A 12,500-nucleotide genomic window follows, 5' to 3' on the forward strand; every position below is an offset into this window, starting at 1 on the left:
ACACACACACTCTCCCTCCTCTCCCTCCCTCCCACACACACACTCTCCCTCCCTCTCCCTCTCACACACACACACTCCCTCTCTCTCCCCCTCTCCCACACCCACACTCCTCCCTCCCTCCCTCCCTCCCACACACACTCTCTCCCTCCCTCCCTCCCACACACACACTCTCCCTCCTCCCTCCCTCCCTCCTCACACACACACCCTCCCTCCCTCCCTCGCTCACACCCTCCCTCCCTCGCTCCCTCACTCCCTCGCTCACACCCTCCCTCCCTCCCTCCCTCTCTCCCACCCACACACACACACACTCCCTCCCTCTCTCCCACCCACACACACACACACTCCCTCCCTCTCTCCCACCCACACACACACACACACACTCCCTCCCTCCCTCTCTCCCACACCCTCCCTCCCTCCCACCCACACACACACACCCTCCCTCCCTCCCTCTCTCCCTCCTCCACACACACACTCTCCCTCCCCTCCCTCTCCCACACACACACTCTCCCTCCCTCCCTCCCTCCTCACACACACACTCTCCCTCCCTCTCCCTCCCTCCCACACACACACTCTCCCTCCTCCTCCTCCCTCCCACACACTCTCCCTCCTCCTCCTCCCTCCCACACACACACTCTCCCTCCCTCCTCCCTCCTCCACACACACACTCTCCTCCCTCCCTCCCTCCCCTCACACACACACTCTCCCCTCCCTCCTCCTCTCACACACACCCTCCCTCCCTCCCTCCCTCCCTCTCACACACACACTCTCCCTCCCTCCCTCCCTCCCTCTCACACACACACTCTCCCTCCCTCCCTCTCACACACACACTCTCCCTCCCTCCCTCCCTCCCTCTCACACACACACTCTCCCTCCCTCCCTCCCTCCCTCTCACACACACACTCTCCCTCCCTCCCCCTCACACACACTCTCCCTCCCTCCCTCCCTCCCTCTCACACACACTCTCCCTCCCTCCTCCTCCCTCCCCTCTCACACACACACTCTCCCTCCCTCTCCCTCCCTCCCTCTCACACACACACTCTCCCTCTCCCCTCCCTCCCTCCCCTCTCACACACACACTCTCCCTCCTCCCTCCCTCCCTCCCTCCTCCTCTCACACACACACTCTCCCTCCCTCCCTCCCTCCCTCTCACACACACACTCTCCCTCCCTCCCTCCCTCTCACACACACACTCTCCCTCCCTCCCTCTCACACACACACTCTCCCTCCCTCCCTCCCTCCCTCCCTCTCACACACACACTCTCCCCCCCTCCCTCCCTCCTCCTCTCACACACATCCTCCACTCTCCTCCTCCCTCCCTCCCCTCCCTCTCACACACACACTCTCCCTCCCTCCCCTCCCTCCCTCTCACACACACACTCTCCTCCTCTCCTCTCCCTCCCTCCCTCTCACACACACACTCTCCCTCCCTCCCTCTCACACACACACTCTCCCTCCCTCCCTCACACACACTCTCCCTCCCTCCCTCTCACACACACACTCTCTCCTCCTCCTCCCTCCCTCTCACACACACACTCCCTCCCTCCCTCCCTCTCCCTCTCACACACACACTCTCCCTCCCTCCCTCCCTCTCACACACACACTCTCCCTCCCTCCCTCTCACCCACACTCTCCCTCCCTCCCTCCCTCCTCCCTCTCACACACACACTCTCCCTCCCCTCCCTCCCTCCCCTCCCTCTCACACACACACCCTCCCTCCCTCCCTCTCCCTCCTCCCTCTCACACACACACACTCTCCCTCCCTCCCTCCCTCTCACACACACACACACTCTCCCTCCCTCCCTCCCTCCCTCTCACACACACACACACTCTCCCTCCCTCCCTCCCTCCCTCTCACACACACACACTCTCCCTCCCTCCCTCCCTCCCTCTCACACACACACTCTCCCTCCCCTCCCTCCTCCCTCTCACACACACACACTCTCCCTCGCTCCCTCCCTCTCACACACACACTCTCCCTCCCTCCCTCCCTCCCTCTCACACACACACTCTCCCTCCCTCCCTCCCTCCCTCTCACACACACACTCTCCCTCCCTCCCTCCCTCTCACACACACACTCTCCCTCCCTCCCTCCCTCCCTCTCACACACACACTCCCTCCCTCCCTCCCTCTCACACACACACACTCTCCCTCCCTCCCTCTCACACACACACACTCTCCCTCTCACACACACACACACTCTCCCTCCCTCTCACACACACACTCTCCCTCCCTCCCTCCCTCTCACACACACACTCACTCACTCTCACTCACTCCCTCCCACACACACACTCTCCCTCCCTCCCTCCCACACACACACTCTCCCTCCCTCCCTCCCTCCCTCTCACACACACACACACTCTCCCTCCCTCTCACACACACACACACACTCTCCCTCCCTCTCACACACACACACACTCTCCCTCCCTCTCACACACACACACACACTCCCTCTCACTGTCTCTCACACACACACACTCTCCCTCTCACACACACACACTCTCCCTCCCTCTCACACACACACTCTCCCTCCCTCCCTCCCTCCCTCCCTCTCACACACACACTCACTCTCCCTCCCTCCCTCCCTCCTCTCCCACACACACACTCCCTCCCTCCTCCCTCTCACACACACACTCTCCCTCCCTCTCCCTCCCCTCCCTCTCACACACACAGTCTCCCTCCCTCCCTCCCTCCCTCCCTCCCCCACACACACCCTCCCTCCCTCCCCCCCTCCCTCCCCCTCACACACACACTCTCCCCCCCCCCCCCCCCCTCTCCCACACACACACTCTCCCTCCCTCCCTCCCACACTCTCCCTCCCTCCCTCCCTCCCTCTCACACACACACTCTCCCTCCCTCTCACACACACACTCTCCCTCCCTCCCTCCCCCTCTCACACAAACTCTCCCCCCCTCCCTCCCTCCCTCCCTCCCTCTCACACACACTCTCCCTCCCTCCCTCCCTCCCTCCCTCTCACACACACTCTCCCTCCCTCCCTCCCTCCCTCCCTCTCACACACACACTCTCCCTCCCTCCCTCCCTCTCACACACACACTCTCCCTCCCTCCCTCCCTCCCACACACACTCTCCCTCCCTCCCTCCCTCCCTCCCTCTCACACACACACTCTCCCTCCCTCCCTCCCTCCCTCTCACACACACACTCTCCCTCCCTCCCTCCCTCCCTCCCTCTCACACACACACTCTCCCTCCCTCCCTCCCTCTCACACACACACTCTCCCTCCCTCCCTCTCACTCACACACTCTCCCTCCCTCCCTCTCACACACACACTCTCGCTCCCTCCCTCACACACACTCTCCCTCCCCTCCCTCCCTCCCACACACACACTCCCCTCCCTCCCTCCTCTCTCACACACACACACTCCCTCCTCTCCCTCCTCCCTCTCTCACACACACACTCTCCCTCCCTCCCTCCCTCCTCTCACACACACACACTCTCCCTCCCTCCCTCCTCTCTCACACACACACTCTCCTCTCCTCCCTCCTCTCCCTCCCTCTCACACACACACACACTCTCCCCTCCCTCCCCTCCCTCCTCACACACACACACACTCTCCTCCTCCTCCCTCCCTCCCTCACACACACACACTCTCCTCCTCCCTCCTCCCTCTCACACACACACACTCTCCTCCCTCTCACACTCTCACACACACTCCCTCTCCTCTCTCACACACACTCCTCCTCCTCTCACACTCCCTCCTCTCCCTCTCACACTCCCTCCCTCCCTCTCACACTCCCTCCCTCCCTCTCACACACACTCCCTCCCTCTCACACACACTCCCTCCCTCTCACACACACTCCCTCCCTCTCACACACACTCCCTCCCTCTCACACACACTCCCTCCCTCTCACACACACTCCCTCCCTCTCACACACACACAAACACTCACTCTCCCTCACACACACACACTCTCCCTCACACACACTCATATATACATACTCTCACATATACAGACACACTTACATATACACACACAGTCTCTCTCTCACATATATAAACACACTCACTCACACACACTTTCTTTCGCTCACATATACATACTCTCTCATCTATATGTACACACACTCATACTCTCACTCACGCACGCATACTCACACACACACTCGCTCTCTCTCACACACTCATTCTCACCTGGCTGTATCAGCACCGTTTGTCATTAAGGTGCTGATGAGCAGCTCATGGCCATACATAGCAGCAACATGAAGAGGAGTATTGCCATATCTGTCCACACAGTCTATCTCCCCACCTGAGAGAGAGAGAGAGTGTGAGAGTGTAAGTATACAAGAAAGGCTGAAACAGAGTATGTGTAAAAGAACAAGAAAAGGTTCTTCACCGTTCTGAATGAGGATCTGGGAGCGAGTGAAGCGTCCGTGGATGGCTGCCATGTGGAGGGGGCTCTTGCCTTCTTTGCTCTTAACAGAATGAATCAGGATTAGATCAAAGCAAGGACAGGAAGTGGTTTTTACACCAGAGTTGCAGAGTTTAAAAGAAATGCAAAGACGTTTCTAGGTGTGGTGTGTTGCGGACCTGCATGTTGACATCAGCCCCGTTGTTGACCAGCAGCTCCAGACAGAGGGCACCGTTGGTGGACACGGCAGCCAGGTGCAGGGGGCTGAAGCCTCGCTGGTTGGGCTGGTTAACATTAGCGCCACGGTTAACCAGCTCATTAGCGACTGCTTCCTGCCCCATATAACAGGCTACATGTAGAGCCGTGTTCCCAAAAGCGTTGGGCTCATCAATCTGGATGGACAGAACACACACACACACACTCTTGAAAAGTTACTGAAAAAGTAGTTGTTTCATTCCAGACTACAACACACATATCATCACCACACATTTTAAACACACATTTTATAGACAGAGATCTAGATACATCTAAGACACTCCTCCAAATCATTGAATTCAGGGGTTGGGCTTGGCCCCCTTCATTCCAGTGAAAGGAAGTCTTAATGCTTCAGCATACCAAGACATTTTCTCCACTCTAATTCATCCCAAAGGTGTTCTATGGGGTTGAGGTCAGGACTCTGTGAAGTTCCTCCACACCAAACTCACTCATCCATGTCTTTATGGACCTTGCTTTGTGCACTGGTGTGCAATCATGTTGGAACAGGAAGCGGTCATCCCCAAACTGTTCCCACAAAGTTGGGAGCATGAAATTGTCCAAAAGGTCTTGGTATGAAGCTGAAGCATTAAGAGTTCCTTTCACTTGAACCAAGACGCCGAAAAACAACCCCTGGATTCAATGATTTGGAGGGGTGTCCCAAAACTTTTGGCAATACAGTGCATGTTTTACAGCACGATTATGTTCTGCTGCATTTCAAGGTACATCAAAACTGGGAAAAGACAACTTCTGACTCACTCAAGCTCAACATCCCAAATCAGAATTCCCAGTTGGCCAACACACACACACACACACACCCAGTGCCACACACACCAGACAAAATGTTGAGATGCTTTGCTCCTCACTACAATTGTGGTTTGAGTGATTATAGAGCTACTAAAACCTCTCTTTCAGCTCGAACCAGTTTCTCCAGTGAACTCACTTAACAAGGCATTTCTGCAGAACCCCTTTACTGTATTATTCTAAGTAAACACTAAAGACTGTTGTGTGGGAAAATCCGAGGAGTTACAGAAAGGACAAAATCACAGAGATCGCATTTCACCCCCATTACTCGAAGATGATGGTCCTGGTCTATATGATTTTATGATTTCACTGCTGCCACGACTGGCTGATTGAATGAGAATGTGAGTAAGTGTTCCTAATAAAGTGCACAGTGAGCGCATGTCTCTTACACAACACATTCTTCCATTATAAAATCTCAAACCGTGCGATTTTGTACTCAACACTAGCCCTTAGTTTACATGACAACATTACACCATAAACATCCACATCAGCGTGTTACAAACATCCAGGGCTTTCCAAAAAAAGGAACAGCTTGAAAATATCCAATTACAATGAAACTAAGGTTGATCTCATGAAGTAATCCACTGTTGTGATGCTCTATTAGTGACCATAGCACGTCCAAACAAAACACTGCCTGCTACACGTCATGCTTGCTTAGTCAAATGTTTTGCTTTCGTTTTTATTAATGAGCGGTAAAGCCTCGCGTGTTTATATGAGCGTGTTTATCTACTGCGGCATTGAGATCGCTTTGCTGACCTCTGCTCCATTGCGCAACAGGTACTTGACCACGTCGACGTGTCCACTGGCGGCGGCAGCGTGCAGAGGAGTGTAACCTCGCTTGTCCTTACAGCTCTTATCTGAACCTTGAGACACCAGCAACTTCACCACCTCCAGATGACCTGGAGCACAAATATAAACACTGTGTTAAAAAAAAACAAAAAAAAAAACAAGCATACTGCATGTGTATATGGAAAACTATATAAACTAGGTCACGGGTGATATAAAGCGAACGGTTACTCACCGAGGTAAGCTGCCCAGTGGATGGGCTGCCTCTCCTTCTTATCGCTGGCACTCAGATTGGCCCCTCTGTTCAGCAGCAATTTAACCATCTTTAAAGAAAAAAATAAATAAAGAATTGATAAGCTTTAGCCATCATTTATGGCTACACTCTGCTATGGGCGTGGCTTACTTAACACTAAGCAAGCTATACACCAATCAGCCATAACATTATGACCACTGACAGGTGCCGTGAGGCAAGACTGATATCATGGCACCTGTTAGTGGGTGGGATATATTAGGCATTAAGTGAACATTCTGTCCTCAAAGTTGATGTGTTAGAAGCAGGAAAAAAAATGGACAGTAAGGATTTGAGCGAGTTTGATGAAGGGTCAAATTGTGATGACCACTGGATCAGAGCATCTCCAAAACTGCAGCTCTTGTGGGGTGTTCCCGGTCTGCAGTGGTCAGTATCTATCAAAAATATCCTTCAAGTCCCATGGAGGCTCCATCTCACAAATTAGAGGACTTAAAGGATCTGCTGCCAACATCTTGGTGCCAGATACCACAGCACACCTTCAGGGATCTAGTGGAGTCCATGCCTCGATGGGTCAGGGCCGTTTTAATCAGGAGAAAGGGGTCCAACACAATATTAGGCAGGTGGTCATAATGTTATGCCTGATCAGTGTAAGTGCTTGTTACATGATGCCATACATTAAATGATAAAACATACAGAGGGACATCTTCCTGGTTGTTCACACAGAATGCGGTCGTCTTTTTCTTTAGACTCACTGACGTTGTAATCACCAATCTATGTGCTTTTTTTGCAGCCAGACATAATAGCTTTGCTCTCTATGCTACAAGTGTAAAAGTCAAGGCCTGCAGACGGAACACAGCCACATGCAAACTTGCAAAATGATTACTATACTTCACAGCAAATCTGTAGTGCAGCATGCTGTACACACATCCTGCTCACGTCCTGTACAGCACACGTGTTTTCATATCTCGCAGCACGGAAACGTGCACTCTGATGCTTTTGAAATATCTAAGTGTTGTGGGGTGTTTTTAGCAAGGGGGAGAGAGACAAATATATACAGTGGAACCTCAGCATACGAATTTAACTCGTTCTGGAGGAGAGTTCTTAAGGTGAAAGTTTGTACTGCGAATCGAATTTTCTCATCAGAAATAATGTAAATGCAGATAATCCGTTCCAGCCGCCCCAAAATTATGACCAATATTCCCAATACGAAGTGTATGGAAACTGTATGGCTGCTTACAAAGCACTGACCCAAGCCAAGCATTCCATGTCAAGGCTCCTCACAGGAAGTCGTGCCACCAAGCTTGGGCTAAAAATAGAACAAATCACCCACGCCACCAATCTGTCCACAAAAAAACGCCCGAAAAATCACCTAGCTTTTGAACGCATGCTGAAGGTAACGTTGTTATAAGCAGAGCTTGAGTGACACGCTGGCGCTACACTGTACTTTAGCTATCCAGAGCTGGAAGCTAGGCAACATCATGTAGCTTTGAGTAGGGCAATCATCTAAATCTGCCTCATGGTCCAGTGCTGGGAACAATGCTGTGAATTTCTATACAAGCAGAACCACCATTTCTCCTCAACCAGAACGTACATTTTAACTAGCTAGCCATCAGAAAGGTACGTCGTGTTATCAAGTCAGTGTGAATGTTACACCTCTGATGGTTGCTGAAAGACAGCTTCCTGTTGAAAGCGAAAGTTTTTGCGGTGTTATTAACATTCAGTAAACTGTTGTGTAAAATATCGCTTTTTATTCTCTTACAATTATAAAAATACCAAAATTGATATCCAGCCACCATCGTAATAGTGTGCTGTGTTATCGCCATTTAAGCATTCTACTTAAGTGTGCATTATGCGGTTTGGGACACAGCCATGAATTTTGTCTGAATGTGTTTTGACTTGGCATCTGTGTGGAAGGTGCACTGCGACCCACTTCAAGACATTATGAGAGGAGTATAAAAAAGTGATGGATGCAGAAGTAGGTGTCTGACCTCGTGGCAGCCGCTCTGGGCGGCGTGATGAAGAGCGGATCTGCCCGTGCGGTCGGCCATGTTCACACTGCTGATGTGGGCGAGCAGGGCTTCAGTGCAGCGCATGGCTCGGTTTGCTGAAGCGATGTGAAGCGCCGTCTGCCAGAACTTATCCCTCGCCGTCACGTCGGCCCCCTTTCTCAGAAGCAGCACCACCGCTCTCTGAAAGAGAAAGAGGAGAATTAAAAAAAAGCGTGAGATTTGTTCAGATATCAGACTCGTTGCCGATGGTGACTCACCTCGTTCCTGGAGGCTGCTGCTCGGTGTAATGGTGTCAGCCACATGTGGTCCTTTGCGTTAACATTCGCACCTGAAGAATAAAAATACAACACGCAGGATGGTGATGGGAGAAATAGATCAGTGAACATGTAGAGCAGTGTGTAGAAATATTGAGCAATTAATCACCTGCTGTGATGAGAAGGTCCATGATATGGACGTCTCCCAACCAAGCGGCAGCGTGCAGAGGTGTGCGTCGCTCCTGGTCCTTAAACACACACACACAGTTAAACTTTATGAAAGAACACACCTTCTGTGTCCTGTGTAACCTTCTTCACTTCACTGTGAAGATTCTGCTGAGCTCTGCTGGCATTGACTAACGGTGAGGCTGGCTCAGCAGATTAATAAAAGAGCATCTTAACACTTAAACACATTTGAGGTAGAAGACATACGCCTTCACAATCTACCAGCGCGGGAAAACGATTCAAATATTCTGTGACGACGATACTGACTTGGAACATGCACTGTATGACCAAAAGAATGTGGACCCCTGACCACCATATCCATATGTGGTTTTTCCCCTAATAGTTAGAACTTCCCTTCACTCAAACTAAGAGACCCAGACACTGCTCCAGCATGACAATGCCCCTGTGCACAAGCACAGATCTCCATGAAGAGCGAAGGTTAAACTGGAAGAATTCGAGTGTCCGGCATAAAGCTCTCAACCCCACTGAACACCCCCGAGATAAATCCTCACCTGACATCAATTCCTGATCTCACTAATGCTCTTGAAATCTAGAGTTAAACCTTCCCAGAAGAGTATAACAGCAAAGACGAAATTAAATCTGGAATGGGATGTTCAACAAGCACATAAGGGTGTGATGGTCAGGTGTACACAAACGTTTGGCTATATAGTTAATTAACACCAATCTGTGGACGTCTCAGGTGCTTCAAAACACGAGAACTTCTTTAGAAGATATGAATGCTGACAGGACAAACCTGGGTCCTGATTAGAATATTGCAGGTGTTCCATAGCACCAATAAACACAAAGCATAGAATTTAGACTTCTACACTACACTGCCAAATGTTTTGGGACACCCCTCCAAATCACTCAATCACTTTGAGCCAGATCTTCTCGTCCAACATCAGAGCCTGACCTTGGAATGGTCAACAATTCCCATAAACGCACTCCTAACCCTTGTGGAAAGAATCTTCCCAGAAGAGTTGAAGCTGTTATAGCTGTAAAGGGCGGGACAACTCCATATTACATTCATGTGCATGTGAAGGCAGACGTCTCAGATTTGGCCTGGCTCACAGTCTCCGCTCTAATTCATCCCAAAGATCTTCAATGGGGTTGAGGTCATGGACCTTGCTTTGGTCACTGGTGTGCAGTCATGTTGGAACAGGAAGGGGTCATCCCCAAACTGTTCCCACAAAGCTGGGAGCATGAAATTGTCCAAAATGTCTTGCTATGAAGCTGAAGCATTAAGAGTTCCTTTCACTGGAACTAAGGGGCCGAGCCCATCACCTGAATTCAATGACTTGGAGTGGTGTCCCAAAACTTTTGGCATTATAGTATATCATGTTTTCTGATCCAATGCTGTTTCATTTTTATACACGATGTGGCTGTGTACAATGTTGCACAGTTTTCTCCATCATGTTGCTCACTCTGTATCTCCATGTTAGTTTAGCATGAAGTACAGATACACAAAAATAAACCGAACATTGTCTCACACACGTTTCAAATCAGACTCAAAAAATTAACCAACACACCTTTTTTTTACACTATTCCATTTCCTAGATTAAACCACGCCCTTTTCCTTCTGAGAAAAAGAGAAAAACCTACCAGTGCATTGACTTCATCTTTCTTGTGCAAATATAACTGAACTTCATCTGCATTCCGATTAAATATGGCCTGGACCAGAGGTGGCTGAGGGACACAAAGAAGGAAATGGTTAGAAACACGGTGATTGATGCTGCATAAATATCATCTGATGTGCTGTTTTTTTTCAATCGCAGCAAGTGACTTTTATCCATGTATAATTAATGATAACGCTGTTGAGGTTACTTCCTGTTAGCATTTATGTTATAGCTGTTATACAATAACCACTCTCCTTTCCTAAACCCAGCTCATCATCGAACTGAGAAACAGGAAGGCGCCGAGCGGTAGTGCGTGTGGCAGTGGTGTAGCGCCGAGCGGTAGTGCGTGTGGCAGTGGTGTAGCGCCGAGCGGTAGTGCGTGTGGCAGTGGTGTAGCGCCGAGCGGTAGTGCGTGTGGCAGTGGTGTAGCGCCGAGCGGTAGTGCGTGTGGCAGTGGTGTAGCGCCGAGCGGTAGTGCGTGTGGCAGTGGTGTAGCGCCGAGCGGTAGTGCGTGTGGCAGTGGTGTAGCGCCGAGCGGTAGTGCGTGTGGCAGTGGTGTAGCGCCGAGCGGTAGTGCGTGTGGCAGTGGTGTAGCGCCGAGCGGTAGTGCGTGTGGCAGTGGTGTAGCGCCGAGCGGTAGTGCGTGTGGCAGTGGTGTAGCGCCGAGCGGTAGTGCGTGTGGCAGTGGTGTAGCGCCGAGCGGTAGTGCGTGTGGCAGTGGTGTAGCGCCGAGCGGTAGTGCGTGTGGCAGTGGTGTAGCGCCGAGCGGTAGTGCGTGTGGCAGTGGTGTAGCGCCGAGCGGTAGTGCGTGTGGCAGTGGTGTAGCGCCGAGCGGTAGTGCGTGTGGCAGTGGTGTAGCGCCGAGCGGTAGTGCGTGTGGCAGTGGTGTAGCGCCGAGCGGTAGTGCGTGTGGCAGTGGTGTAGCGCCGAGCGGTAGTGCGTGTGGCAGTGGTGTAGCGCCGAGCGGTAGTGCGTGTGGCAGTGGTGTAGCGCCGAGCGGTAGTGCGTGTGGCAGTGGTGTAGCGCCGAGCGGTAGTGCGTGTGGCAGTGGTGTAGCGCCGAGCGGTAGTGCGTGTGGCAGTGGTGTAGCGCCGAGCGGTAGTGCGTGTGGCAGTGGTGTAGCGCCGAGCGGTAGTGCGTGTGGCAGTGGTGTAGCGCCGAGCGGTAGTGCGTGTGGCAGTGGTGTAGCGCCGAGCGGTAGTGCGTGTGTGTGTAGAAGTAGTGTAGTACTGAGCAGAGCGTCAAGTAGTACAGTACTGAACAGCAATACTGAGCAGCAGTAATTAATTAATTGTGTAGTACTGAGAAGTGCAGCATTAAATTGCCCAGTACTGAGTGGTAGTGTCATACTGAATTGTGTAATACTGAGTAGTAGTGCAGTACTAAAGTACTCAATTACATAGTAATGGGTAGTAGTGTAGTAATGGGTAGAGGTGTAGTACTGAATTGCATAGTACCAAGTGGTAGTGTAGTACTGAAGTACTGAATTGTGTAGTACTAAAGTACTGAATTGTGTGGTAAAGGGTAGAAGTGTAGTACTGAATTGTGTGGTAAAGGGTAGAAGTGTAGTACTGAATTGTGTAGAACCGAGTAGTAGTGTGGTACTGAATTGTGTAGTACCGAGTTATAGTGCAGTACTGAAGTTGTGTAGTAATGGGAAGTAGTGTACCACTGAATAGCGTATTACTGAATTGTGTAGTACTGAGTTGTTTACTATTCAGTAGTGTAGTACTGAGCAGCAGAGCAGAAATCCTCACAGCTCCAGGCTTCAATCCTAATCTTGGTTCACCGGCTGTATGAGGTTTGACCTGCACTGAAGGGTTTCCTCTGGGTTCACTGGTTTCCTTCATCTCCAAACACATATCAGTATGTAGACTGGTGAAATGAAATCCTTCTGGTTTTATTTTAATGGGTAAGAGTATCTTGACATCTTCATGGTA

The 12,500-nt window shown here is 51.4% G+C and overlaps 1 protein-coding gene across 1 annotated transcript in view; it reads right to left on the reverse strand.

The window, feature by feature from the left end:
* Positions 1-12,500, reverse strand: part of ankrd52a (ankyrin repeat domain 52a) — a 28,588-nt gene that overhangs the window by 14,669 nt on the left and 1,419 nt on the right. The window contains exons 2-10 of the mRNA XM_058410933.1: positions 10,547-10,630; positions 8,889-8,967; positions 8,723-8,793; positions 8,445-8,645; positions 6,442-6,529; positions 6,177-6,319; positions 4,544-4,756; positions 4,350-4,428; positions 4,148-4,262 (exon numbers count right to left, since the gene is read on the reverse strand). Of these exons, the coding sequence (XP_058266916.1) occupies positions 4,148-4,262; positions 4,350-4,428; positions 4,544-4,756; positions 6,177-6,319; positions 6,442-6,529; positions 8,445-8,645; positions 8,723-8,793; positions 8,889-8,967; positions 10,547-10,630 (1,073 nt within the window). The remainder of the gene's footprint in view (positions 1-4,147; positions 4,263-4,349; positions 4,429-4,543; positions 4,757-6,176; positions 6,320-6,441; positions 6,530-8,444; positions 8,646-8,722; positions 8,794-8,888; positions 8,968-10,546; positions 10,631-12,500) is intronic.

This window comes from Hemibagrus wyckioides, linkage group LG15, assembly GCF_019097595.1.
Source record: "Hemibagrus wyckioides isolate EC202008001 linkage group LG15, SWU_Hwy_1.0, whole genome shotgun sequence".
Classification (NCBI taxonomy): Eukaryota; Metazoa; Chordata; class Actinopteri; order Siluriformes; family Bagridae; genus Hemibagrus; species Hemibagrus wyckioides.